We start from the raw sequence: 27,781 nt of genomic DNA, 5'->3' as shown, positions 1-27,781 counted from the left end.
TCCAATTAAAAAAGGGCAAAAGACATGAACAGACATTTCTCCAAATAAGACACACAGATGGCCAACAGACACATGAAAAGATGCTCCATGTCACTTATCATCAGGGAAATACAAATTAAGACCACAATGAGATATCACCTCACACTTGTCAGAATGGCTAAAATAAAAAACACAAGAAACAACAAGTGTTGGCAAAGATGTGGAGAAACAGGAACCTTGTGCACTGTGGGTGGGAATGCAAACTGGTGTCAGCACAGAGCCCAATCTGGGACTTGAATCCACGAACCATCAGATCATGACCTGAGCTACAGCTGGACACTTAACCAACTGAGCCACCCAGGTGCCCCACAAGACAGTATTTTTTTTTAATGTTGATTTATTTATTTTGAGAGAGAGAGAGAGAGAGAGAGAGAGAGAGAGAGAGAGAGAACATGAACTGGGGAGGGGGGCTAGGGAGAATCCCAAGTAGTTCAGATCATGAGATTATGACCTGGGCTGAAATCAAGAGCCGAACACTTAACCAACTGAGCCGGCCAGGTGCCCCACTCTCAACTATAGAGAACTGGTGGTTACTAGAGGGGAGGTGGGTGGGGATTGGGTGAAACAGCTGAAGGGGATTAAGAGTACACTTATTATGATGAGCACTGAGTGATGTATAGAATTGTTGGACTGCTATATTGTACACCTGACACTAATATAACACTGTATGTTAATTATACTGGAAATAAAAAAAAAACATGGAAAAAAAAAGTTCAGTTCCCTGCAGATGGCAAGTATGGAATAAATTAAATGGACAGTCCCGAAATGGATGTATTTTGGGGTGACAGGAAATTGCCCTCAGGAAATAAAGTCACTTTTGGCAAATGGGAAAGAATCTGTGCATAATAGATGAGACCATCAACTCCAGAAGCATTTCATCCTAAAAGACAGCAAATGTTGTGTGTCAGAAATTTGGGGACACCCAAATCCAATTAGTATCCAAATGTATTGCGTGCTTGCTAAATGCAGGGTGCCATGCAAACACTTTAGTTATTTGATCCCCATAACAACGCTATTATCTCCACTTTACAGAGGAGAAACGTGAGGCACAGAGAAGTGAAGTGATTTGCCCAAGGTCATCGCAGGGAAATGGTAGAGCCAGGATTCTAATTTCAGATAGTCTGACCTCAGAGCCTGTGTGCTGAACGGACTGCTCAGCTGAAGCGGTAGGAGCGCATGCTCAGGAAAGTAGGACTTAATATAGAAAAAAGGGGTGGCCTTTGAATATCCAACTGAAAAAGAATGTGTTAACATACTGTTTCTAAACTTACCAGGTAACAAGAATCATTATTCTTCCCGTAATTGCTTCTCAAGCTGTAATGTACATATGAATCACATGGTGACCTTGTTAAAATGCAGATTCTGATTCAGTAGGTCTGGGTGGGGCCTGAGACCATGCATCTTCCCCTTTGCTCCTAGTCTGCAGACCACACTTTAAGGAGCCAGGCTCTGGGCAGAGGGCAAGAAGGTGCCCATCATTAGAAAAGGATTTGCCCACTGAAAATGAAGAAACTGGGTTCTGCTCAGAACCTCAGTGTCCCATGAAGCCGCTTCCAACAGCTAAAGTCCCACTTTGAGTTTCCAAATACCTGAATTTCTGGGCCTGCCCAGGCTCTGATCTCTCCCCCAAGTCAGACAGCTTTTTCCTTCAGCTTTACCCATGGGGCCCTGTGGAGTTCTTGGAGAGCTTTCTCTTGCTGAGGCAATCAGAAGACTGAGGGGGCTCTGGGCCAGCTGAGCAGGGAGCCTATGGAGAGCAGGAGGCTATGCCGTGTGGGGTAGACTCTGGGATGAGTGGCCTGGCACTCTCTTGTACTCTGGAAATGTTTGGTGAGAGAATGAACGATAATAAGGGTGTACTGGAAAATAAACCATGAGAGTACAGTAGTGGGAGGTGTGCATGGTGGGGGCGGGGGGCGGGGGAGCGGGGAGTAGAAGGTTGACTTTGCTTCCTTGGCTGTTACGTTCATGGCCGGGCCTCAGCATGAAGTTCTAGATCTAAGGAGTTTGTGTTTTGTGAAGGCATGGGCTGGTCAAACTTGCTGATCTGCCAGATCTATAGCAGACTATTTGTTGAGTGAATGAATAAATGAAGAGCTAGGGGGAGCAATGCAGTGCCTAAAGCCCTTCCCCTCTACCTTGTCCTTGGGATGGCTGTGTGAATGACTCACGTCCTGCTGCCCACTCACTTTCTTAGCCTAAAACCACATGTCCTGGGGTGTGGTGGCAGTGAGCTGACCTTCCCCTCCCAACCCTCCCTGTCTGCCACAGGATCTTCATTGTACACAGTTCCTAAGTTTCCAGCAAGTTGCCCTTCCTCCTTGCTTCCTGGGTAAGAGCTGAGAAATGTGGGCCTTGGAGAAAATGGGAGACCCAGTTTAGGTCTCCAGAGAGGTCTTTCTGAACAAGTGTTCAAAAACACCGGGCTGTCCTGAAGCTGGCTCAAGGGAAAACCAGAGACTTCAGGACCATTTCAAACTCTAAGAACTGTCCTTCTGCCCCCTGTCTGGGTCCTAAGCCACATCACGCCCAAACATGTGAACTTAAAACCAAAGGAAAGAGACCAGGCGATGAGCAGTCAGGAAGGAACCACATAAAGTGTGGAGTGGGGGGCCTGTCCCCCACTCCTTGGGTGGGCAGAGGAATGGACTGACCCATTTGCCTGATGCAACCCAAATCCAGCTCCTTATTGCTATGGGACACTGGCCTGAGACCAGTCTCAACCAGTGTCTCCACATCACAGCTTGGCTTTCTGGGTGCTTGAAAGCACCCTCCCCAAACATTCCCTCTTTGTCTGGAACTTTTCCTGGACCTGGTGAGGGCAGAGCTGTGGATACTGGGTGCCCAGTCCTATTTGATGGGAAGTGAGGAAATGTTTGAAGGCAGAGGCCAGCCACATCCACAGCAGGTAGGAAAGTGGAGGTGGTGATGGTGATGTGTGGTCCTTATTATTTATTATTAATTAATTCTGAACCTATTGCCTATAGGAATTGACTACAGGTGTGTGGAAGACAGACTTCCTTTCTTGAGAAGTCTCAAGAGAACAGAGTTTTCAGTAACTCTGAGACATGGTCAGGCTACTTTATCAACTTTATTTTTGGAGAGACCATGTGCCCCTGACTTCCTGCCTCTTCTTGTGCTGGAGAAACTGGGGACAATCTTGGGAGTCAGCTCTCCCAGATGTGCCCTTTCTATTCCAACAGGGTTTGAGGAAGCTTAACATGCTGGCTGTAAAAGCAACAGAGTTAATAAAAATAAGAAAGAAAGAAGGGGGGAAGTAAATGTGTTAAGTGCAAACAACAGTTAACACCCTAGGGCATCATAGTTGCCTCTGCACTTACTGACAGCCGGAGAAAAGGCACCTACGGACTTGAAGTTTAAGTGCTTCGCTCTTTTAACTGTTGCTTCATGCTCTGGGCCTCAGTTTCTTAGTCTGCAAAACAAGGTGCATCAACCTAAAGTTTATTGAGAGTGTCACATGATATGATACACACAGAGCACCTGAAACAGTGCTTGGCAAGTTGTAAACCATCCGTCGCAATCACAGTAATTCCTACCTCATTCATGTGTAAGCATAACCAAGTGGGAGTTGTGGGTAGAGCGGAGGCAGTTTCCATTTATTCAAAGGCTCCTGCCTTCTCTTCCCTGCTCCATCCAAATCCTAATGGACAGCCTCTGAAATTGCCTTTGAACCTGGTCTTGTTCCACAGTGTTCCCATTCCACTGCAGTTCGTCCCCTCCAAGCAGACTATTTCCGGGATGCTTACTTCATGCTCATTGAACAATGACCTCAGAAACATTTCCTTGACTGCAAGTCTCTCGGGCTCTGAAAGTGCAGAAGTGGTGTTGCGTCCTCCTCTTGTCCCACTTCTGCAGGCCTGCAGGGGGTGGTGGGTCTGCTTTCCCAGATCTCAAAAGCTTAGCCTCCACCAAGTGAGTGAGAGATGGAAACACCTCCAAGAAAACTCCAAACCTGCAGCGCCCAGGTTGGTGTTTAGCAGCATGTGGTAGGTTGTATTGCTTTGTGCTCTTTGAGGATGAGGATGGGTGGGGGACCCTTGGGTTTGTGAGCTTAGTGGGAGTAACTCTGATCTACCAAAGATCCTGTGGGCAGTCAGGGCCAGGGCCAGGCCCAGGCCTCCCACCACCAGGCCAGTGAGCCCACGACGTGTCCTCTGCTACACACTGCTCCTCCCCCTGTGGCAGAAGGTCCCAGGTTTTTGTGGCCCCTCATTTTCTTTGAGCAGTGGGAGAAGTGTGAAAAAGCTTGGCCCAGATGGCAGCTCTGACACCTCACACACACACACACACACACACACACACACACACACACACACCCCAGGCCTTCAGCTAGTTTAAGAAGAACATGAATGCCGAGAGAGGACCATCCATGTGCGAGAACTTTAAAAGGGCTCTACATAACTTGAGGCCTCATAATGGCCCTACTTGAGAGTAGGGACTCTCAACATCTCCCCTTTACAGATGACGAAGGCAGAGAATTAATTTGCCCATGGTCACAGGACTAGTGAAGAGCAGAGCAAATAGTATGGCTTTACAGTCTGTTTAACCACTAGACCAAATGCTCTCTGCCCTCTTTCCCACGTCCAGCAATAATGTCAGAACCAGTGCCATTTGTGTGTCAACTGGCGGTCCTCTTACCTCCTCTTTCCATTATCAAGGCACTATAACTTCTCTCATAGGCAGAGCCTTACCTCTTCTCCCCTATGGGAGGATGAAGATTATCAGGACCAAGACAAGTCCAGGTCTCTAAGGGCCGTACTCCACTGATGCTCTCTCCCCTGGTGAGGTGGCCAGGACCCACCCTAATCTCCCATCTCTCTCTTCTTATAGTCTGGTTGGCAGAGGTGCTCTGTTGTCCTAAGGAAGAAGGATAGGACCAGCTTAAAGATGTTGGCAGAATTCATCTGTAATGACGAATTCTCTGAGTCTCTGCCCCAGGGCTCTCCCATTCTCTGCAAGCCCATCCCAAAGGGCCTGGACTGTGCTCTCTCACTGATGACTACTCACTCTGGCTAACAACCCCCCCCCCCCCCCACAAAGAGGTTGTCTAGCAAGTATTTGCCAACTTGAAGGGCTAAATACCACAGATGAGCAAAAGTACGCCCATGGACAAAATGAAAACAAAACAAAACAACAACAACAACAACAACAAAAACCCAAAACAAAAAACACTGTGAAACAATTCCCTTACAAATAACTGCTTTGAAAATTGTTTTAAAATTTTTATTATTTATTTTTTAAATTCAAGTACAATTGACATACAGTGTTACATTAGCTTCAGGTGTATGATGATTCAACAATTTAACACATTTACTCAGGGCTCATCATAAGTGTACTATTAATCCCCTTCACCTACTTCACACCCCCCCCCCCCCGCAAATTATTGTTTTAAATGGCAGAACACTAAGCACCTTTAACAGATCAGTCCTTTTATTCAATTTTTTTATAACCTTGAAATGAACTGAAGGTTGAGGGAGGAGTACATTTTAAGGTGCCAGAATTACATCAGAATTGCATTGTAGGGTCATTGCACCCGGACATGCACTTTTCTTTTTCAGACACGACCTTGGGACCAAGAGCTTTGTAACTCTGTAACTTTGTTACTCATAGAACGCCATCAGATGTTGGGAGGTAGGTCAGAGGATACTCATGTGTAGTTCAAGCCTCCATAGATGTCCCAGACATAGCAATGATTTACAGCATCTTTGTTTCTGCTATTCAGTGCCCTGCTGCTAGAGATGGCAAAAAGGTGGGGAGGGCTCCAGAACATTCTAAGCCTGTTAAGTATTTCTGGTGAAATTCTTCAATCTCACTACAACCCTGACAAGAAACCACGACTTTAATCTCCAGGCATGATTACTTTTGATCTTAAGCTGCACAACAGAATGCCCTCAAATGTGCACAGCAAATCTTATTAATGTCAAAACTACATTATATACCCTGTAGGAGACCAGAAATCAATTTTTATGTCAAAAGAATAGGAAAGTTTCGGGATGCAAAGAGAACATCCCCTTTCACCCTTTCCTACATCCTAAAACAGGCATTTTTACATTAAGAGCAAACCGGAAATTAGAGTTCGGTGCCTACACAGCTCTGGTCTCATTCGCCCACGTTAACTCATTTAAATCCTGCCACAAGGTAGGTACTGATTGTTAACGTTTTACATTCGTGACGATGCAGTCTGAAAGATCTGGAATTTGCTCAAGGTGACACACTGCAGCAAGTAGAAGTCAGGATTTGAATCTGAAGCACTGTCCTTCCTCCCAGCGCCACAGCCACCACGCAGAAAATACAGGTCCACTACAGGGAAATTAATGACCCACAGCCTTCCTGAGGCTCTGCGCTATAATCGGGGAGACAACCTGGTTCTCGTGACTCTTCACTCTTTCCGTTTTCTCCCAAGTGCATGACTGCGGGAGCAAAGCGACCACGTGAGCTTTCCCTCCCTCCCCCCCCAGTGCCTGTCTGGCCAAGGGCAAGTCACAGGTGCGACAACGTGCCAAGACTGGATCCAGAGCCAGAGGGCTCGAGCTCCCCCGCAGCGTCACTGGACGGGCGGGAGGGAACTCGGCCAGGTGTGGCCTCTGGACGCGGCAGGTTATTAAGTAAGCTGAAAAGAAGGCTTGAGAAGCGGTCAGCAATATGAAATGGGGCCCGCAAAAGGGAAACTAGGAATGACCTTGGTCGCCGCCCCTATAAGTCGGCTCCACGACCTCTGGCGGCACAGCTAGGGTCCCCTACGGCCTCCACCAGTAACTAACCCGAGCGGCGAGACGCTACACGGACGCTAGGGCGAGGCTGCAGAAAGGGGGTCGGCCCTCCCCACGTGGACAAGCTCCCCGCCGGGGGCGTGGCCGCGGGCGCGGGTCTGGCCAATGAGCGCCGCCGAAGGGCTCACCCGATTGGGCACGCCGGGCAGGCGTGGGCTGCACCACCCCGGGGGCGGGGCTCTGGAGCCGGGGCGAGGAGCTGCGGGTCACGCGGGTCGCGGCGCCGGCTATAAGTGGCGGCCGGCGGCGTGTGCCGCCAGAGTGATGGCTGCCGGCGCGCGCTGCGTGCTTTCTCTTCTCTGCCGCTGAGGCGCCGCGGGTGCTTCATTGGGTGGGTCGCCAGCCCTGTAGATCCATCCCCGAGCCTCCGCCCCAGGCCGTCTGCTCACCGACCACAGGTGCGTGCGTCCGTGCCGCCGCCGCAGCCTGCGCGTCTGGTCTTCCGCTCGGCCCTTGGTTTCCTCTGGTGAGTGGTGGCGCCACCTTGGAAAGGCTTTCTTTCCCGGCGGGACCAGGCGCCGACGCCGTCGAGCGGGAGGCGGTCTGGTGGGCCGGCGTGGGCGGCGGACTGGGATTCTGGCTTCCTTACCGTCCGCCTCCCTCCCCCATCCCGCCCGCCCGCCCGCGGGCCTTTTTGGCGGTCCTCGGGCGGCGCGCGCGGGAACGGCCCTTTTCCGGTTTTCGCGGGGAGGGCGCGCGCGGGCCGGCGGCGGGCGGTGGGGGTGGGGGATTCCGGGCTGGGCGAGCGCTGACGAGGAGGTCCCCGGCGCCACGTGCCCACCACCTCGCGCGCCCTGCTCGGGGCCGGGGCCGGTGGGCTGCGGCCAGAGGACAAGGCCGGAGCCCCCAGCCTCGTGGGGCGCCGCAAGGGTTCCCCCAAGGGCGCGCTGCTATTGTTATTTTCTTCTCCCCCCCCCCCCCAGGATGAACTTGCGTCCTTTCTCTTCTCCGCCATGGAATTCTCCTTGCTTTTAGCCCTCCAGAGCCAAAGAAACCCCAGACAACAGATGCTCATACGCAGCGTATAGCAGTAACTCCCCAGCTCGGTTTCTGTGCCGTAGTTTACAGTATTTAATTTTATATAATATATATTATTTATTATAGCATTTTTGATACCTCATATTCTGTTTACACATCTTGAAAGCCGCTCAGTAATTCTCTTACAATTAATAAAAACCACTAGTCTAGAGAATGGCATTTACCGGGGCAACGCTGACTACCAGTACTATTGCTGCTACTGCTGCTTCTGGTCCATTGATGGACTACCTATGGATGCTGATCCTGGGCTTCATTATTGCATTTGTCTTGGCATTCTCCGTGGGAGCCAATGATGTAGCAAATTCGTTTGGTACAGCTGTGGGCTCAGGTGTAGTGACCCTCAAGCAAGCCTGCATCCTAGCTAGTATTTTTGAAACCGTGGGCTCCGTCCTTCTGGGAGCCAAAGTGAGCGAAACAATCAGGAAGGGCTTGATCGACGTGGAGATGTACAACTCGACCCAACAGCTGTTGATGGCCGGCTCTGTCAGTGCTATGTTTGGTAAGTTCTTTTTATGTATTCCCCCTTGGTGGTGGGTGAGCAAGCGGGTGGTTCCATACTTGGGCTCTCCCTTTCAGGTTTTCTTCTTCGGAAGGCACTGCATTCCTGAGAATTTTGCCATTTAATAAAACTTGCCTGTGTTTCAGGTTCTGCTGTGTGGCAACTAGTGGCTTCGTTTTTGAAGCTTCCCATTTCTGGAACCCATTGTATTGTTGGTGCAACCATCGGTTTCTCCCTTGTGGCAAAGGGGCAGGAGGGTGTCAAGTGGTCTGAACTGATAAAAATTGGTATGTTTAATTTTAAATGGCTTTTTAGTTTTTATTCTTGTCATGTGCTACCATGGCATTATATGAAATAAATGGTGTAAAATGGAGGGATGGAAAGTTTTGAAGATGGAATACTAAAATTTAAAGTTTTTTTGGTTCCTGATTTTCATTAGTTGACATTTTTCTTTTTAATGTGTTCTGTTCCAGTGATGTCTTGGTTCATCTCTCCACTGCTTTCTGGTATTATGTCTGGAATTTTATTCTTCCTTGTTCGTGCATTCATCCTCCGTAAGGTAATCTCTCCCCTCTTTTATGACTTTTGGTGGGTCACACTCAATGGTATTCAGACTGCTAGCCTTCTTGTAGATGTGATTAGTGTGGCCTTGGAAAGTTAAAAAATACGTCTGTGTTCAGTACACCTCTTGTATGTTGCTGAGCTCTCTGAAAAAGTCAAGTTTTTGATAGTCCAGAGTGCATTCAGGAAGGAAAAATTGAATGAATATATGGTGTGCCAAGAAATAGAGGAGAAGCTGGGAATGAAAAAATAAGGAAATTTATTCAGGGTGATTTTGTACAGGTGTTTGTAGATTATTTTTTTTTCTAAATCAACAACGTATATGGACCATTTTGACTTATTATTATTTTTTTTTTTTTGGACCATTTTGACTTATAAGCTTGGGGTTCGTAAGTCGTAATGTGTCTTGACATAATGTTTTTTTAGTCGACAGTTAAATTGAGTAGTTTGGGTTTCCACGCAGTTAACTTTTGTCGTGCTGATTAGCATAACCAGGTTATAAGCTTCAGGGTGGGGACTCTATCTTTCACAGTGACTTGACTCTAATTTCCCAGATGGGGTAAAAAGAGCCCGTAAAGGTGTTTTTTGTTTTTTCCCTTGGCCCTCAAAAAAAAAAAAAAAAAAAAAAAATTCCAGACAGTCATTTAATTTCCTGTCCAATTGAAAATCCCTTTTGAGGGGCCCAATAGCATTTCTTTTATCAAGAAGTCTGATGCTGGCTCCAAAATAAATGTAGACGACAAGGGATGTTGTCACTGGACTGAATTACTTGGTAAGAATAAATGCATTTTTCTGAGGAAACAAAGTTGTCCTTTTTCTGAGGTGAATGGCTCTTAACGGCCCATTGTAAGTTTGTAAAATGCTCCTAAACTGTAGACATCTGAGTGAAGAGAGATAGGTAGCTTAGTCCCAAGGGGTAAGAATATATTCAGACCCACTTGTTCGGTCTAGTTGTAAGCTTTTGTAGGGAAGGTTTTGGGCCTTTGTAGAAACACTATGGTAAATTGATTCATTAATTGTTCTTTCCTATCACCTGAGTCTGCCAGAATATAGCAGTTGAATACTTGGAAAATTGAAATATTTATAGATTGGTTAGAATTTGAGAGTAAATAGTTCATTGTTACTACTAATGGACTTGAAGTTTGATATCATTTTATTTAGCAAGCAGATTTGATGAGCTACCCGCCGGATCCCCAGAATTGTTGTAGCATATGATAGATAACATGATGCTTAGGTTCGAGGCTTACTGGTAGTCACAGATCAGATTTTTCAGTATTTTTATTAGAGCCATATAGATTACTCCATACCAGAGAACAAGGAGAATACATAGGATCCTGTATTATGGATTCCTGCTTTATGAAACTTTACACTGGGTCTTTGTTGATTATTTATTGGGAAGCAGATTGTTCTGATTCTGGAGAGGCTTTGTATGTCTCAAGATAAAACTTGTCTTCTTTCTTGGAGGGGAAATGGTGGTGCTCTGAGGTGCAAAGAGGGATTTTTAGGTGTTCAGTATCTCTCATTTGAGAACTGCATGGCAGGTATTTTTCTACCCACAGTTGAGAGCTGGAGTTAAATATATTCCCTTTGTAACAATATATTCTTTTTTTTTTCAACGTTTATTTTTATTTTTGGGATAGAGAGAGACAGAGCATGAACGGGGGAGGGGCAGAGAGAGAGGGAGACACAGAATCGGAAACAGGCTCCAGGCTCTGAGCCATCAGCCCAGAGCCCGACGCGGGGCTTGAACTCACGGGCCGCGAGATCGTGACCTGGCTGAAGTCGGACGCTTAACCGACTGCGCCACCCAAGCGCCCCAGTAACAATATATTCTTTATGTAGGTATGAGGATAAGAGCATGATCAAGAATGATTGGAATAGTGTTTAGCAGTATTGACTTTGAGGACTTTTTTTTTTTTTTACCTCCAAACTCCCCTGTCCTCCCTGTGACCCATCATAGTCTTGTGTCCAATCTGCTAATGAGTTTTTGGGTGATGAATGTGAATAGTTGTGGTTACTGTTCGATTTTAAATCTCAAAACATCCTTATGCTGGTAACCTTTGGGGGTACTGGCTGTTAAAAGTCTGAATATTTGACCATTAAGCTGCTTTTCAACTTAAGATTCTGTTTTGGAAATTAACATTAAAATTGCTTTTTAAAATTTTTCTGTTTTCTGATGTCTGTGCCAAGGGTGTTGGGTAGTCTAGTAGGAAAATCCAGAGTGGAGATGAGGTACTTCTCCTTAAAGGCTAGGGGCAATAAAGGAATGGGGGAAAAGGGAAAGTTATCCTATTATTTAAATGCTAGTCAGAGAAAAATGGGTCTTTGAGCAGTCTCCCTTTTGTTAGGAATCACATTAAATCTAGGACATCTTTTCAAACTCAGAGGAGCCTTTTTCTTTAGAGGCTTATCAGAACATCCAGTATGTAAACAATGAACTATTCTGGTTGGGGATGGGGAGTTACAAAGACTCCCCCCCCCCCCGCCCCCCTTCCCATCTCACATGACTGGATGATGAGATATTTACATTATTTCCAGATAAAGTTCCAAGTGTGTATTTAGATGGGTCATAACAGTAATACAAATCTTATAAACTTGTTAGCCTTGGTTATCTCTTGCGAGTGACCGAGACGAGTCTGGAGGGAGTAAAAGTTCCTAGATTTATGAACTTTGCCTTTTTTTAAAAGATGATGAGCTTGTGTTTCATAATAAACCACAAGTATCATTCATTCACTACCTTCCCTGCTACTAATTAAATACTGGTTACCTCAGGGAATACATAATTGGACTGTACAGAAAAATAAAACCCAGAAAAATAAAATAAAACCTATTATTTCTCAACTCTAATTAGTTTGATTTGATACCATATTACCAAATTGTATTTGAAAATCTGTTAAGAGAAGTCCCTACATAATGTTTATAGATCCCTAATGGGTTTTGATTTTGGGGGGATCTTATGAATTGATAGCTTATTTATTGCCCTTGGAGTGTGTCCCACACTGTTGAGTTATTCCAGGATGCTGAATAGTTCTAGGTATAGGCTATCATTTTTATTTTGGCTATTTCTCTATATGTAGCACTTATTTGTGTATTTATTGATGTGTTTATATATATTTAAAGTATGGATAGGGAGGGGCGCCTGGGTGGCTCAGTCGGTTGGGCGGCTGACTTCGGCTCAGGTCATGATCTCGTGGTCCGTGAGTTCGAGCCCCACGTCGGGCTCTGTGCTGACAACTCGGAGCCTGGAGCCTGTTTCAGATTCTGTGTTTCCCTCTCTCTGACCCTCCCCCGTTCATGCTCTGTCTCTCTCTGTCTCAAAAATAAATAAACGTTAAAAAAAAAAAAATTAAAGTATGGATAGGGAAGCTAAAATTAACTTTTTTTTTTTTAAGTTTTTGAATTTTTTCAACTTTTTTTTTTTTAATTTATTTTTGGGACAGAGAGAGACAGAGCATGAACAGGGGAGAGGCAGAGAGAGAGGGAGACACAGAATCGGAAACAGGCTTCAGGCTCCGAGCCATCAGCCCAAAGCCTGACGCGGGGCTCGAAACTCACGGACCGCGAGATCGTGACCTGGCTGAAGTCGGACGCTTAACCGACTGCGCCACCCAGGCGCCCCAGTTTTTGAATTTTTTGAGAGAGACAGAGTGTGAGTGGGGGAGGAACAGAGAGAGGGAGACACAGAATCTGAAGTAGCCTTCAGGCTCCGAGCTGTCAGCACAGAGCCCAGTGCGGGGCTCGAACTCACAAACTGTGAGGTCATGACCTGAGCTGAAGTCGGACCCTTAACCGACTGAGCCACCCAGGTGCCCCTAAAACCAACTTTAAAAAAAAAAAATATTTATTTTGAGAGAGAGAGTGGGAGAGAGGGACAGAGAGAGTGAGAGACCAGTCCCAAGCAGGCTCCCAACGGAGCCCAACTTGTGGCTTGATTTCAACACCGGTGGGATCACGACCTGACCAGAGCCATATCAAAAGTCCTGACGCTTCACCAGCTGAACCACCCAGGCACCTCATGGGAAGCTAAAATTCAAAGTGTGTTTCAGTGAGGGCCCATCTCTACTGATTTTGAATGGCATCTTTCCTTTCTCTTCTGTTCTGTTTGTCTTCAGCCACTATCTCCCTTTTCCCAACTGTTGATTATCCTAGTTAAGAAGCTTTAGAAGCACTTTGGATCTTTCTCTTTCCCAAGATTTTCTCTTGGATTGCTATCCAGACAGCATTAAACCTTTAGGATAACATCTTCATAGTTTAGCCTTCCCATATATTCAAGTTTGTTTACTCTTTAAGTGTTTGACCTGGGTGTTTTCCTGTAGAATTAATACACATTTGTTCTAAGTGGAGCTCTTTTTATTTCCAGTCACACTGGCCTCTTTGCAATTCCTGAGTTTTTGCCTCAGGGTTTTTACACTTGCTGTTATCTCTGTCTGCAATATTCTGTGTCCCACCTCCCCCCCCCCCCCCCATGTATGTACATGGCTTGTTGACTTACCAGGTTTGTGTCTTTGTTCCACTGATAATTCCCATTGTGTTCTGCCTTCCATCACTGCCTCTTCCTTACCCTTCTTTATTTTCTTCATAGCATTTATTGCTACTTTACATTATTCTGTGTTAGAATGTAAATGTTAGTTCTCTGAGGGCAGGAACTTTCTCATTCACTCCCATATTTTAGTGCCCAGGATGGTGTTTGGTACAGTCTGTTGAATGAGGAGGTAACTTAGTGTACAATTGATTTTTATCTTAGCTCTTTGGTAAGTCATTAATAGTGGTGTATTTGTTAATGTCTAGATAAGATTGTTGTTGCAGGTAATTCTACATGTTTTGATTTTAAGAAATCTTTGCAGGCATGGTGAGAAATGTCCTGACATCTCATAGTTTATTTCTTGATATCCTTTACAAATGTATAGTACATCTCAGGTGTATGCTCGGATTTACATCTGGACAATCGGGTACCTTAGGACACTGGGTATTGAAACATTATTTGAGACATTACCAGTCACTGGTGTAGGTGACTTTGTTAGAAATAGCACCCCCCCCCCAAAAAAAAAAAACCTAAAACAAACACAAATTTAAATTCAGGTAGATGTAAAAGGTGAGATCAGCCTTGGTAAGGAGACTTTCAGGAGCAAGGCCAACTGGGCTTTTCCTACTACTATGGATACCATTAACTGGCCTTATGTAATTCCTGAACCTGCCCTTTTACAAAGTTCTATGGAAATGAGTTAACTTAACCCCCCCCCTTTTTTTAAATTTAACTTCAAGTTAGTTAACATAGTTTTATAACACCTTTCAAGATACTGATCTTGATAATCTTTTTTAGACAGATCCCGTTCCTAATGGTTTGAGAGCTTTGCCAGTTTTCTATGCCTGCACAGTTGGAATAAACCTCTTTTCCATCATGTATACTGGAGCACCTTGTAAGTACATATCAAAATATTTAAATGTGAATTTAACGTTGTTTATAAGACTTGCATTAAATGCCCAATTTACCCCTTTTTGCTTTACAGGGCTGAAATCTCCTAGAAGGTGGCTGGCCTGCGCCCATTTCAGAAGGCTGCAGGCTAGTGTATGCTGAGTTAACCTAGATAGTTTTTCAACCAAAGAGACCTGCTCAGATTCTAAATCACTACAGACCTTTACTCTTTATAGTCTTCACAGGATCCACCGATAATATGATCTTCTCCCTCCCTTTCTCCTTTCTGTGCTAAAAATAACTGGAATTGATACTGACCTCAACTGCTGAAGAGTAATTAGTTATATTTGGTCTTCAATAATCAGTCATTTAGGACTGGTTTGCTGGATATTCTCTTTTTTCTCTCCCAAATGGAGCTACTTTTGTTTCTAAGCACTAAATTTACTTCCCTGAATCTGCTTGAATGAGAAGAGTTGGGATGTTTAAACACCTGATCTAAGTGCACTTGGAAGAAGAAATTCATGCAGCTAAGAGGAAAAATAATTTGTGAGGATATAAAGATTCAGATGATTACTTTTTATTTTGGGACTAAGGCAAAGCATGGATAAAAATATGATCCATGTTCAATTTAGCAACTGAAAAAGATTACTAACTTGTAACTTGACAGTACCTGCTTTTTATCTGTTCAGGTTCGCTCTCTAGGGTCTTTTGACTTGATGGTCAGGCGAGTGGCTTTTGATCTTTTGACTGTGACCCACTGGAAAAAATACACTGTACGTTGCTGCCCAAGACATATGTGCACGTAGAGACAGAGCGAGAGGGAAAGAAAACTAGAATAGTATTTAGAAGCTACTTACCCTTACTATGTGCTGTGTCCTCATGTTTTCAGATACTTCTCTTTAGCTTTTTTTTTAATGCTCATTGGAGCCCACTAAATTGGTTTCTGATTAATGGATTGTAAATTGGTTCTTAAACTTCACTGAAGTAGTAAGTCACTGGCCAAAAATGGAATTAGCTAAGTATTTTTAACCTTGTCTTTATTCTTGGAATAATTAGGGAAGAAAATGGACAACTTTATGAGAATATTGATTTTACTTAGGGGATACCAGACTCCTCACCAAATGGTACAGGCAAAAAGCTTGCATGCTACATTTCCAATTATGTTTTAAATTGAGTTCTTCATGCTAAACTAAAGTCTCCTGTGACACTCTAAGCACAGATGTTTTATCTGGTAGCAGCAAAGGTCATAGTTCAGTGAAATTAGAAACTTAAACTTGCAATCATTTTTGAAAAAGGAACTTGGGATATTTTTGTTCTGTTCTTTGTGGATCATTTACAAGAAAAATTTCCCTTTCTCATTTCCCCTTTTGGCTTGGAACATAGATTTAAACTGTGATAGAGATTAATTAAGCTTCATGTATATTTTAGTTTGTGTGACTACATGGTCAGAATTGATAGGAATTAAAATGGAAAGATTTGTAGTCACTATAGAACTTTAGTTTTGAAGGGACCACGGTTACATCTGATTTTTAAATATTAATCATTGGGAGGCAATAGATTTTCCATTTAAATTTTTTTTTTTTTTCCAATGTGTATTTATTTTTTGGGGGACAGAGAGAGACAGAGCATGAACGGGGGAGGGGCAGAGAGAGAGGGAGACACAGAATCGGAAACAGGCTCCAGGCTCTGAGCCATCAGCCCAGAGCCCGACGCGGGGCTCGAACTCACGGACCGCGAGATCGTGACCTGGCTGAAGTCGGATGCTTAACTGACTGCGCCACCCAGGCGCCCCTAGATTTTCCATTTTATAAGTAATCTATTCCTATCAGAATAAAGCAAAAGAACTGCAGGTAGCCAAGCTATTTGTGGATGAACTACAGATCATTATAACATCTTACAGGCTTAAATAGAATTCTGTAGTGCTTTGTTTCTGTCCTTAGTATAGGCTAGTGGCTTGAAGCCTATTGGCATTTAAGGGGTAAGCACATGAGGACTGATATTAATGATCCCAAAGCCATGTGAAAAGTAAGCATGTCTCTAAGATATGCCTTGTTAATGAAATTACCACTAAACTATTTTTGTTAAAGATGGTCCTTTGAACTATCCTTATCTCTTGATAATATTCCGGTTTTCTGTATCTTAGTTTGATAATGTATCCTAAGAGATAATCTTGTTAAAGGTTTTTGCTGGAGGTTAGTACAATGGATTCGATTAACTTCCACAGAAAATTTTATCAGTATGACAAATGTGATTCTTAGGGTCCCTTTTTTTTAACATTAAAATCTGTATGTGCAAACATAATGTGTGGCAGCTACCATGTGGAGGCTAGGGAGTGGAATGCTTCCTTTTTTTCATAGCTAGTTGCAGATCCTCAGAGTATAGTAATCCTTATCTTCTAAACAAAGAAAGGGAAAAAAAGCTAGTTTTTGAAGGAACTTTGGGGACTTGAATCCAGCAGGTGTGGAGAGTGGGCCAGAGGTGGAGGTGTGGGTTTCAGATGACCATTGGATTTTTCTCCTGAATTTGTATAGTCAGTACAATAAACCTTGTGGACCTAAGGCTGGCAGCAGTTGTAAAGGGTGATGGGCTGGCTTGGGGGGAACCCCAGAGTCCCCCCGAGGAGGGTTTACACGTTGTTGCAGGGGGCTGTCGCCCTGGGGTTTTCAAGATGCACCATTTTATCTCCTAGTGCTGGGCTTTGACAAACTTCCTCTGTGGGGCACCATCCTCATCTCGGTGGGATGTGCAGTTTTCTGTGCCCTTATCGTCTGGTTCTTTGTATGTCCCAGGATGAAGAGAAAAATTGAACGTAAGTAACAAATTGTAGCAGATCGTTTTAACTGGCAATGTGTCTGTTAACTTCTTGTGTACAAAAACTCACTATTTGGGTAGATTGGCGAAGTCACACATTTAAATGAGCTTTCAGAATATGGGTTTATTGTTCTAAACTAGGTTTTTAAATTTTTATTTATTAATTTTTTTTTGAGAGAGAGAGACTAGGTTTTTTAATTTTTTTTATTTTGAGAGAGAGAGCGCGGGCAAGTGGGCAAAGGGAAGCAGGGAGAGAGAATCCCAAGCAGTCTGACACTGGACTTGATGCACGGCTTGAACTCACAAACTGCGAGATCATGACTTGAGTGGAAGTTGGATGCTTAATTGGCTTAGCCACTCAGGTGCCCCTGCCCAAACTGTTTTTATTGACTTGAAATGACCTGAGACCTAGTTATAAGAGATTTTTGACATATGCTAGGGGCAAACTGGGCCTTTAATGTAATTTTTTTTTTTTTTTTTACCGTACATCAGTTGCTGGTGACAGAAATATATAGAGATGTAGCTTACATTAATTGGGAAGTGTGAGGATATCTTAATATAAAATAAGGAGTAGATACAAAATATTTTCAAGAAACATTTATCTGAACTACTTCTGTGTGTAATTTCAGATTTGGGCCTGTAAAGCTAAGTCACATATTTATATCTGACTTTAGATTTGGTTAATTCTCAGAATTATAGCACAGATTCTAGAGGTAGACATTTTCCAGTGTTAATGTAAAGGAATCATTTAGATCATTACTATCACACTGTAGTAAAGTATAATTAAATACAATAAATTTTGGTTAGCATCAGTCTTATTTAAACCTTGTATTCATTTCCTTACTGGCTGAGAGCTTTTAAAGTAATCTTCTCAGCCCTTTCTATCTGCAAATGCTTGGTTAGTGATTTCAAGTTTGTTGTTTGGAAGTGGACGGATGCACAGACTGCAGAGGCCTTAGGAAGAGTGCTGTGTCATGCAGCTGCACTGAGACGCCTCTGAGAGGCTCTGGTCTTTGCTAGTCTGGTTGTGCTGAGCGCACAGTGGGAACGAGGCTTGCACCACTTTCTGACCTCGTTTTCCCCCCAGTCTGGGAGAAGATGATACAAGGCTTGATAATGTTTTAGGTCCTAGTCTGTAGCCTAGTTGTGATGCCTGAATGAACATGTAAATATACTGGGCATCGGTAGGATGGGCAGAAAATAAATATTCCTGTGTAGTCATGGCATTTAGAACCATAAGGTAGAACCATAAGGCACATCTCTGTTTCAGGAGGTGGGAATTCAAGTTGTCATCTTTAGTTGCCTGCATTGAGCTCTGTTGCTTTACTTGAACTCCTGACTGAAATTTGGGGGCATTCCTTTTTTAAAAAGAACATAAACTAGATGCAGTCTAAACTTTCAGTCTGTCAGCCTCATGCTTTGATGTATCTTTCACCTCAGAATGGGTCATCAGGGAACTAAGAATGGTTTTTACCCTTGTAAAACAACAATCTTTGTCTTGTGAAGGACAGGAATACACAACAGAGCCCACAAAGCCTAAAAAAATATTTTATGGTCTGGCCCTTTACTGAAAAAGCGTGTGACCCCTGAAGCATTGCTATATCTTTGCAAAGGAAAGATAGGAGATATGGCAAATGAAGTAGACAGGAATATTATCCAGAATTTTCACTGAAATATATTTTTGAGATGGATTTTTTTGAGGTGGGGGGAAAGGGGAGATGGGGAACAAGTTAGTTTGGTCAAAACCAAACAAAAATTCCCCCTTTTTTTCTAGGAGAAATAAAGTCTAGTCCTTCTGAAAGCCCCTTAATGGAAAAAAAGAATAGTTTGAAAGAAGACCATGAAGAAACAAAGTTGTCTGTCAGTGATATTGAAACCAGGAGTCCTGTTTCTGAGGTAGGATCTGCCACTGTGCCCCTCCGGGCTGTGGTGGAGGAGAGAACAGTCTCATTCAAACTTGGAGACTTGGAGGAAGCTCCAGAGCGAGAGAGGCTTCCCAGTGTGGACCTGAAAGAGGAAACCAGCATAGACAGCGCCATGAATGGTGAGTGGTTTCTTAGTGGGGAAAATAAGAGTTTTACTTTGTTTCCTGTACTGGTGAGGGGGCTCACTGTTTGGACCTGATGGGTCTTTGTATTTAATGTGACTGTTTTGGTCTTGGCCAGGAGCAGTTCAGTTGCCTAATGGGAACCTTGTTCAGTTCAATCAAGCCGTCAGTAACCAGATGAACTCCAGTGGCCACTATCAGTATCATACCGTGCATAAAGATTCTGGCTTATACAAAGAGCTGCTGCATAAATTACATCTCGCCAAGGTGGGAGACTGCATGGGAGACTCTGGCGACAAACCCTTGAGGCGCAATAATAGCTATACTTCCTACACCATGGCAATTTGTGGCATGCCTCTGGATTCATTCCGTGCCAAAGAAGGTGAACAGAAAGGTGAAGAAATGGAGAAGCTGACATGGCCTAACGCGGAGAGCAAGAAGCGAATTCGAATGGATAGTTACACCAGTTACTGCAATGCTGTGTCTGATATTCACTCGGCATCTGAGATGGACATGAGTGTCAAAGCAGAGATGGGTCTGGGTGACAGAAAAGGAAGTAGCAGCTCTCTAGAAGAATGGTATGACCAGGATAAACCGGAGGTATCTCTCCTCTTCCAGTTCCTGCAGATCCTGACAGCCTGCTTTGGGTCATTTGCCCATGGTGGAAATGATGTCAGGTCAGTTGACTTGGAATCTCAGCCTCACACTTTCTTTTTTTTTTCTTCTTTTTTTTTTAAGTTTATTAAAAAAAATTTTTTTTTACATTTATTTATTTTTGAGAGACCGAGCATGAGCAGGGGAGGGGCAGAGAGAGAGGGAGACACAGAATCAGAAGCAGGTTCCAGGCTCCGAGCTGTCAGCACAGAGCCCGATGCAGGGCTCGAACCCACAAACCATGAGATCATGACCTGAGCTGAAGTCGGACGCTCAACCGACTGAGCCACCCAGGCACCCCTATTTATTTATTTTGGAAGCGAGTACAAGCAGGGGAGGGCCCGGGAGAGGGAGAATCCCAAGCAGGCTTCTCCTGGCCAGTGTACAGAGCCTGACATGGGACTCGAACTGAGGAACCATAAGATCATGACCTGAGCCAAAGCAAGAGTCAGACACTTAAGGGTGCCTAGGTGGCTGAGTTGGTTAAGCATCTGACTTTGGCTCAGGTCATGATCTCACAGTTTGTGAGTTTCAGCCCCACATTGGGCTCTGTGCTCACGGCTCAGAGCCTGGAGCCTGCTTCGGATTCTGGGTCTCTCTCTCTGCCCCTCCCTGTTTGAGCTCTGTCTTTCAAAAATAAAAACGTTTAAAAATTTTTAATTAAAAAAGAGTTGAACACTTAACCTACTGAGCCACCCAAGTGCCCCCCACCACACTTTCTATTTTTATATCACGTTATCCCTTTTATAAGGCTCTGCTTGTGGTTGTGCTGCTCATACCACCCCGTGGGACACTAAATAGTCTAGAAAGGATGAGGTCTGGGGCGCCTGGGTGGCGCAGTCGGTTAAGCGTCCGACTTCAGCCAGGTCACGATCTCGCGGTCCGTGAGTTCGAGCCCCGCGTCAGGCTCTGGGCTGATGGCTCAGAGCCTGGAGTCTGTTTCCGATTCTGTGTCTCCCTCTCTCTCTGCCCCTCCCCCGTTCATGCTCTGTCTCTCTCTGTCCCAAAAATAAATAAAAACGTTGGAAAAAAAAATTAAAAAGAAAGGATGAGGTCAGAGGAGTTATTGACTTATTAAACAGGCAGTACAATTTTTTTCTTTAGAGAGATTACAAAGAATGGTCTTGTCTATTGAGATAGGATCCAGTTCTTTGATAGTAAACTCTGAGTGTAAGATGAAAAACTTAATCACTGTTGTGATAACTTAGTTGTTAGCCTTAGTCTTGTGGTTTGTAAACTGGCCATTGGAACCTGCGTTTTTTTTAGGCTACCTATTGGAAGATAGGCCACCAAATGCATGGGATTCTTCTGAGAGCAGCTTTTATTTTCTTCTGCTGTGTATGTTGGGGTTTCATTTATTTCTTTTGGATGAGCTTGCCAGCTTTGCTTTGAATAATCTAGTAGGTCATTTAGCAAACTGGATCTTGCGAAATTCTAGTTCTGCCTGAAAAATCATCTTCATCCTCTTTTTTTCTTTCAGCAATGCCATCGGTCCTCTGGTTGCTTTATATCTGGTTTATGACACAGGAGATGTTTCTTCAAAAGTGGCAACACCGATATGGCTTCTGCTCTATGGTGGAGTTGGTATTTGTATTGGTCTGTGGGTTTGGGGAAGGAGAGTTATCCAGACCATGGGGAAAGATCTGACACCGATCACACCTTCTAGGTAAGTTGGCAAAGCAGGTCTTAGAAAGATTAATGCTCATTTTCTTAAGGTTCATAGTACTGTGTAGTGTTACCACACAACTCTTCATCTAAAGTAACCCAAGCTTATATAAGTTCCTGATGTTACTCTCATTGTGCGAACTTTTAGGTTTTACATACTGTCTGGCCCTTAAACATAATTTTGGTCAAATATTCATTTCCAGTGGTTTCTTAACAGTACAGCTTTTCTGAGAAAGGTGTGTGTGGAGTGAATAGCTATGTATACTTTGTCTTTACTTGGGAGCTGAGACTGATTATTAAATTCTTCAAAATAAAAGTGCAAACTTTAATAATGAGCTTCCAGAAAACCTTAAAACCTCAAAACATTAGAGAAGAGGGAAGAGAACCTGATATATTTATTTAAAATTTTTTTTTAATGTTTATTTATTTTTGAGACACAGAAAGAGCATGAACAGGGGAGGGTCAGAGAGAGGGAGACACAGAATCTGAAGCAGGCTCCAGGCTCTGAACTGTCAGCACAGAGCCCGATGCGGGGTTCGAAATCACGGACTGTGAGATCATGACCGGAGCCGAAGTTGGATGCTTAATCAACTGAGCCACCCAGGCGCCTAAACCTGATTTATTAATTTTTTTTAGTGTTTTATTTGAGTGTGAGAGTGTGAACGGGGGAGGAACAGAGAGAGGGGGAACAAAAGATCCAAAGTGGGCTCTGTGCTGGCACAGCACGCCTGATGTGGGGCTTGAAGTCACAAACTGTGAGATCACAACCTGAGCCGATGTCAGACACTCAACCAACTGAGCCACCCAGGTGCCCCGAGAGCTTGATTTAAAGTATATTTCAGGAGCTATAGCGAATTAAAGATTGTTAGTGAAGGTTTTGTCACCGAGTATCAGAGCACAGTAAGATTGTGTTAACTTTGAGATAATGTTAGCTTATTAAAATATCAATTTCTATTCTTTTTTTTTTTTTTAAATTTTTTTTTTTAACGTTTTTATTTATTTTTGAGACAGAGAGAGACACAGCATGAACGGGGGAGGGGCAGAGAGAGAGAGGGAGACACAGAATCCAAAACAGGCTCCAGACTCTGAGCTGTCAGCACAGAGCCCCACGCGGGGCTCGAACTCACAGATTGTGAGATCGTGACCTGAGCCGAAGTCGGCCGCCCAACCGACTGAGCCACCCAGGCACCCCATCAATTTCTATTCTTGACAACTAATCTTTCTATGTTTACAGTGGCTTCAGTATTGAACTGGCATCTGCCCTCACTGTGGTAATTGCATCAAATATTGGTCTTCCCATCAGTACAACGCATTGTAAAGTAAGTAAACATATTGTGTCTGTTGAATGGCTCTAATAATATGGAGAGAGTTTTTAAGTGTGAAACTGTGGTTTAGAAAGTTTTATACAGTTGGAGTCTTGAAGAGTTCACAAGTTTAGGACGAGACTGTAAGAATGTAAAGGCTTATTACATTTTACAATTTTTGGGTCTAGTATGCTTATTTAAGCAAATGATGTAGGCTTTCACCAAATGATGCAAAAGCCCTTTTTGTATTGGTTAGCAAGTCTTTGAGGCTTATTGAACATTGAAGGGCAGTTTATTTATGGAAAGAATATATTCAGAGACTCTCCGAATCGAAGTATGAAGAAACTTGTTGAATTCAGACTTTGCGTGATGGCCATGCATTAACTGTGGGAAGAGGAAGAAACTGGCTTCCTTAAGGCAATTTAAGTTGGTTGATCTTAAAAAGATGGAGTCTGTCAGTTATCCTTTTTTTTCCAGGATATCTCCAGGTCACTGGCTATGAGGTCTAATATCTGTCTCCTTCTGAAATGATATTTGGAAAACCTAAAACTTAAAATAACTTCTTATTAAAGTAGTTCAATATATTTTTTTATGTTTATTTATTTGGGGGGGTGGGGACAGAATCCCAAGCAGGCTCTGCGCTGCAACTCACGAACTGCAGGATCATGACCCGAGGCTGAGATTGAGTCGGATGCTTAACCAGCTGAGCCACCCAGGCACCCCAAGTGGTTCAATATTATTAAAGTAGTTCATTAAAGTAGTTGATTAAATTCCAGTAGCTCAGAAGAGAAAAAGGAAGTGTTCTCCTATTTTACCCCAATTAGCACAGACTTGATTGGATTTTTATATTGTTTTTATCTTCTTATTAGTAATCTTCTTAATACAAACCATCTTTGATGGAATCAGTCTCATCCAGCAGTCTGGGGCTCCTTATCTACATAAATAAGGTCATGTGTCTGTTACCAAAATGCCATTGGCCTTTACTAATCAGTTTCCTTGATCCCTTTCTCTGCTAGGTGGGTTCTGTTGTATCTGTTGGCTGGCTCCGATCCAAAAAGGCTGTTGATTGGCGACTCTTCCGCAACATTTTTATGGCCTGGTTTGTTACAGTCCCCATTTCTGGCGTTATCAGTGCTGCTATTATGGCAGTCTTCAAATATGTCATCCTCTGAGCGTGAAGCTGTTTGAGATTAAAATTCCTGTCAATGTTTGGGGCCACCTTACACATTCCTGCTCCTTTGAAGAATGATCACAGTGTTACAGAAGACCGACAAGAGTCTTTTTAAAGTTTGGGAGCTGTGGGAGGGAAGTGTTACTTGTGCTATAATTGCTTTTGTGCTAAATATGACTTGTCTCAAAATTAGCTATGTAAAATAGCCAGGTTTCCACTGGTTCCTATTAAGGTCCCTTTTCCTTCTGGGCTGTGAATTCCTGTACATAATTCTCTACTTTTTGTATCAGGCTTCAATTCCATTATGTTTTAATGTTGTCTCTGAAGATAACTTGTGATTTTTTTTTTTTTTTTTTTTTTTTTAAACCATTCAGAGCCATTTGACACAGTGTGCTCTGCTTTGGTGGTTTCACCAGCTTCTGCCCTAACATGCACAGGGACTTAACAACAGAAACATAACTGAAGCTTCCCTTGTAGTCTCTTAGAGAAATAGAGCCGTTTGTACTCTGCCCTCCTGTCCGGTAGTGGCAGGTTCCATTGGCATATGTGGGAACTTCTTATAGGGACGAGGTCCTTTGGACACGGTGAAGATTTAAGTTAGTAGTAACTTCTTTGCAAGCAATTCATTGACTATTATTGCTAAAAAGAAGTAGGAAGAAAAAGCCTTCTGGCAGTTGTGGTTATTTAAGATTTCTGGCAGTGTGGGATGGATGAATGAAGTGGAATATGAACTTTGGGCAAGTAAAATGGGACAGCCTTCCATGTTCATCTGTCTACCTCTTAACTGAATAAAAAAGCCTACAGTTTTTAGAAAATTTTGTTCTCATGGTTTTTGTTCATATTTGAAGCATCTGGGCTCCAAATCAGTTAGCCCTATGCCATTCTTAGCAGAGTGTGGATATCTTAAATGAGAACTACCGACCAACTTAAACTTCCCCACTCCTCCCTGTTAAGTTTCTTGGAATCCCAGAATATACATGACATAACTCCATAGGCACTGTTCAACTATTTGACATTTTTCCTTTTTTTTCCTCCTTTTTTTTTTTTAAAGGTTATTTATTTGTTTTGGGGGGGTGGTGTTTGCAAGCGCATGTGGGGAGGGGCAGAAAGAATCCTAAGCAGGCTCTGGGCTGTCAGCACAGAGCCTGACACATGAGGCTCAAACTCCTAAACTGAGATCATAACCTGAGCCAAAATCAAGAGTGGGTCACTTAACCTACTGCGCCACCAGGTGCCCCATTTTTCCTTTCAATAGCACAACCTAGACACTTCGATGTTAGCATGTATAAATCTACTCATTGTTTTCCTGTTTGGATGGACTATTTTACCAAATATTTATTCCAGCTTTGCTATTATGAAGGATGCTAAGACAGATGGGGGGTGTGGTGTGTAGCTCAGCTTATTTAAAAATTCTCTCTGTTCTTGAGTCTTGACCCTTTCTTTTACCCTTGGTCAGAACAGTTAGTGAAAAGTGCATTGCTTTGCAAACTAGGTAGATAGTTACTGTCTTGAGAGTTAAGTTTTAGGAGGATGCTTTTGAGAAGCTACACTGTAGCAGATGAAGTTATGCCTGCTTGACCTATGCCTGAAAGAGATTAGATCACTGGTTGGATACATGCCATAGAATGGCTCAGTCAGTGTTCACCATTTAAGGTCAGGAACTGTGCTCAGCTTTTTATATACATTTAATCCTCAAGATTTCTTCAAACAGGTCTTAATATTCTTTCACAGATGATAGAATCTGTTCGGGGAACTGTATTTTTCCCAATATTACATGTTAGTAGAGAATGAACATCAATTTAGCCTTTGGGCCTGGCTGAAAGTAGTCTTGAAACTTTTTGTTTGAGGAAGGAGGGAGGAGGCTATGTATGGTAAAGGGGAACCTAGCATTAATCTCTGAACTGAAGGTTTTGGAGGAGACCCTCTTGTGTTTTGGTACTGGCTTCCTCTCCTGGTGCTATATGACCTTACACAAGCCCAGATCCTATCTTCCCTGTGATAAAATGGAGAATAGTAACCTTCCTCAGCATTTCCCCTTGGCTCAGGAGAGAACAGCAGAAAAAATACTTGAATCAAAAATGTGCTTCTCTAGGAAGAGCAGCCAGGTCTGGGGAAGAGGAACCCCAAAAGCTAGGAAGAAACCAGAGGGAGTTTGTATTTCCATGTATAGTAATGTCTGATATGGGCCAGGGATATGTGGTTGACAGAACCTTGGCCTGTGTTTCTTGAGAATAGATGTTGGCTTTTCTTTCTTTTTTTTTTTTTTTTTTTTAGGAGAGAGCTAGTGGGGAAGGAGCAGAGGGGAAGAGAGAATCTCAAGCAGGCTGCATGCCCATGACCTGAGCTGAAATGAAGAGTCAGAATGCCCAACTGACTGAGCTGTCCAGTCACCTGATGTTCCCTTTTTTTTTTTTTTTTAAAGTTAGTTTATTTTGAGAGGAAGCAGGAGGAGCAAAGAGAAAGGGAGAGAGAATCCCAAGCAGGCTCCTCCACAGCACAGAGCGTGGGACTCGAATTCATGAACTGCAAGATCATGACCTGAGCCAAAACCAAGAGTTGGATGCTTAACCTGACTGAGCCACCCAGGTGCCCCCAATGTTGCCTTTTTTTTTTTTTTTTTTTAATGTTTATTTTTGAGAGGGGGACAGAGGATCCCAAGTGGGCTTTGCGCAGAGAGCCCGATGTGGGCCTGGAGCTCAACCATGAGATCACGACCTGAGCTGAAGTCGGACGCTTAACTGACTGAACCACCCAGGTGCTCCATTGCCTTTTTTGAAAAAAAAAAAAAAAAAAAAGTGTTTAGGGGCACCTGGCTGGCTCAGTAGAGCATGCAACTTTTTAAAAAATTTTTTTTTAACATTTTATTTATTTTTGAGACAGAGAGCATGAACAGGGGAGGGTCAGAGAGAGGGAGACACAGAATCTGAAACAGGCTCCAGGCTCCGAGCTGTCAGCACAGAGCCCAACACGGGGCTCGAAGTCACGGACCGCGAGATCATGACCTGAGCCGAAGTTGGCCGCTTAACCGGCTGAGCCACCCAGGCGCCCCGAGCATGCAACTCTTGATCTCGGTGTTGTAAGTTTGAGCCCCACACTGCATGTAGAGCTACTTAAAAAAATAAAATCTTAAAAGATTTTTAATTTTTTTCCAACTTTAATTGTTTTTCAATTTTATTTATTTTTGAGAGTAAGAGAGCAGAGTGAGTGTGAAAGGGGCAGAGGGAGAGGGAGACACAGAATCCAAAGCAGGCTCCAGGCTCTGAGCTGTCAGCACGGAGCCTGATGCGGGGCTCGAACCCACGAGCTGTGAGATCATGACCTGAGCTGAAGTCGGACTCTTAACTGACTGAGCCACCCAGGTGCCCCGAAATCTTAAAGTTTTTAAAATCAAGGCTGTATGTGTGCGTATTAAGGAGTCCCGTGATTCAGCAAGGCTAGTAACAGAAATGGGATTCCAACCACCATCTCTCCCTTTCCTCATGCTACTCCACTCTGTTCTTTTGTTGGAGTATTTGTGTGTAGCTGAATAATATACATTTGTGTAACCACTTGGCCCTTCCAGCTTTCAGTTCTTGACTTCCCATAGTGGAAAATGATTTGTAGTTCTACTTGTCTTCAACTTTTACCATACACAGACCTTAACCTCCCACCTTAACTGTATAATTGGGTCTTAATTTTGGTAAGAATAATATTCAGAGTATTTAAAAGTCGAGTCTTATAGTTAATATATTGTAATCACTTTTCCTGTACAAGTTTTTGTTTTTCTGTGGAGTGGTCTTTTCTAGGTT

The 27,781-nt window shown here is 43.5% G+C and overlaps 1 protein-coding gene and 1 long non-coding RNA gene across 3 annotated transcripts; one reads left to right on the top strand and one right to left on the bottom strand.

The window, feature by feature from the left end:
- Nucleotides 1–3,111: 3,111 nt before the first annotated feature.
- Nucleotides 3,112–6,892, bottom strand: LOC122497173. The gene is made up of 2 exons (XR_006301040.1): nt 4,752–6,892; nt 3,112–3,472 (listed from the first exon to the last, which is right to left on the bottom strand). It is a non-coding gene; the product is annotated as an uncharacterized LOC122497173 (long non-coding RNA).
- A 128-nt stretch (nt 6,893–7,020) lies between these two features.
- SLC20A1 (solute carrier family 20 member 1) lies at nt 7,021–24,808 on the top strand. Of its 2 annotated transcripts, none has more exons than XM_043603975.1 (11): nt 7,021–7,296; nt 7,754–8,367; nt 8,514–8,654; nt 8,841–8,926; nt 14,249–14,345; nt 17,031–17,150; nt 18,927–19,196; nt 19,318–19,876; nt 21,334–21,519; nt 22,753–22,837; nt 23,839–24,808. In XM_043603975.1, exons 2-11 carry the CDS (start codon nt 8,022–8,024, stop codon nt 23,992–23,994), a joined length of 2,046 nt encoding a protein of 681 aa, XP_043459910.1. In that variant the 5' UTR covers nt 7,021–7,296; nt 7,754–8,021; the 3' UTR covers nt 23,995–24,808. The 2 variants fall into 2 exon arrangements, with proteins under 2 accessions (XP_043459910.1, XP_043459911.1); XM_043603976.1 differs by having other exon boundaries at nt 7,067–7,228.
- The last annotated feature ends 2,973 nt before the right edge of the window (nt 24,809–27,781 follow it).

The sequence above is a fragment of the Prionailurus bengalensis genome, chromosome A3 (genome assembly GCF_016509475.1).
Source record: "Prionailurus bengalensis isolate Pbe53 chromosome A3, Fcat_Pben_1.1_paternal_pri, whole genome shotgun sequence".
Lineage (NCBI taxonomy): Eukaryota > Metazoa > Chordata > Mammalia > Carnivora > Felidae > Prionailurus > Prionailurus bengalensis.
Note: the sequence above shows the minus strand (reverse complement) of the source record. Positions and strands in the feature narration are given on the sequence as shown.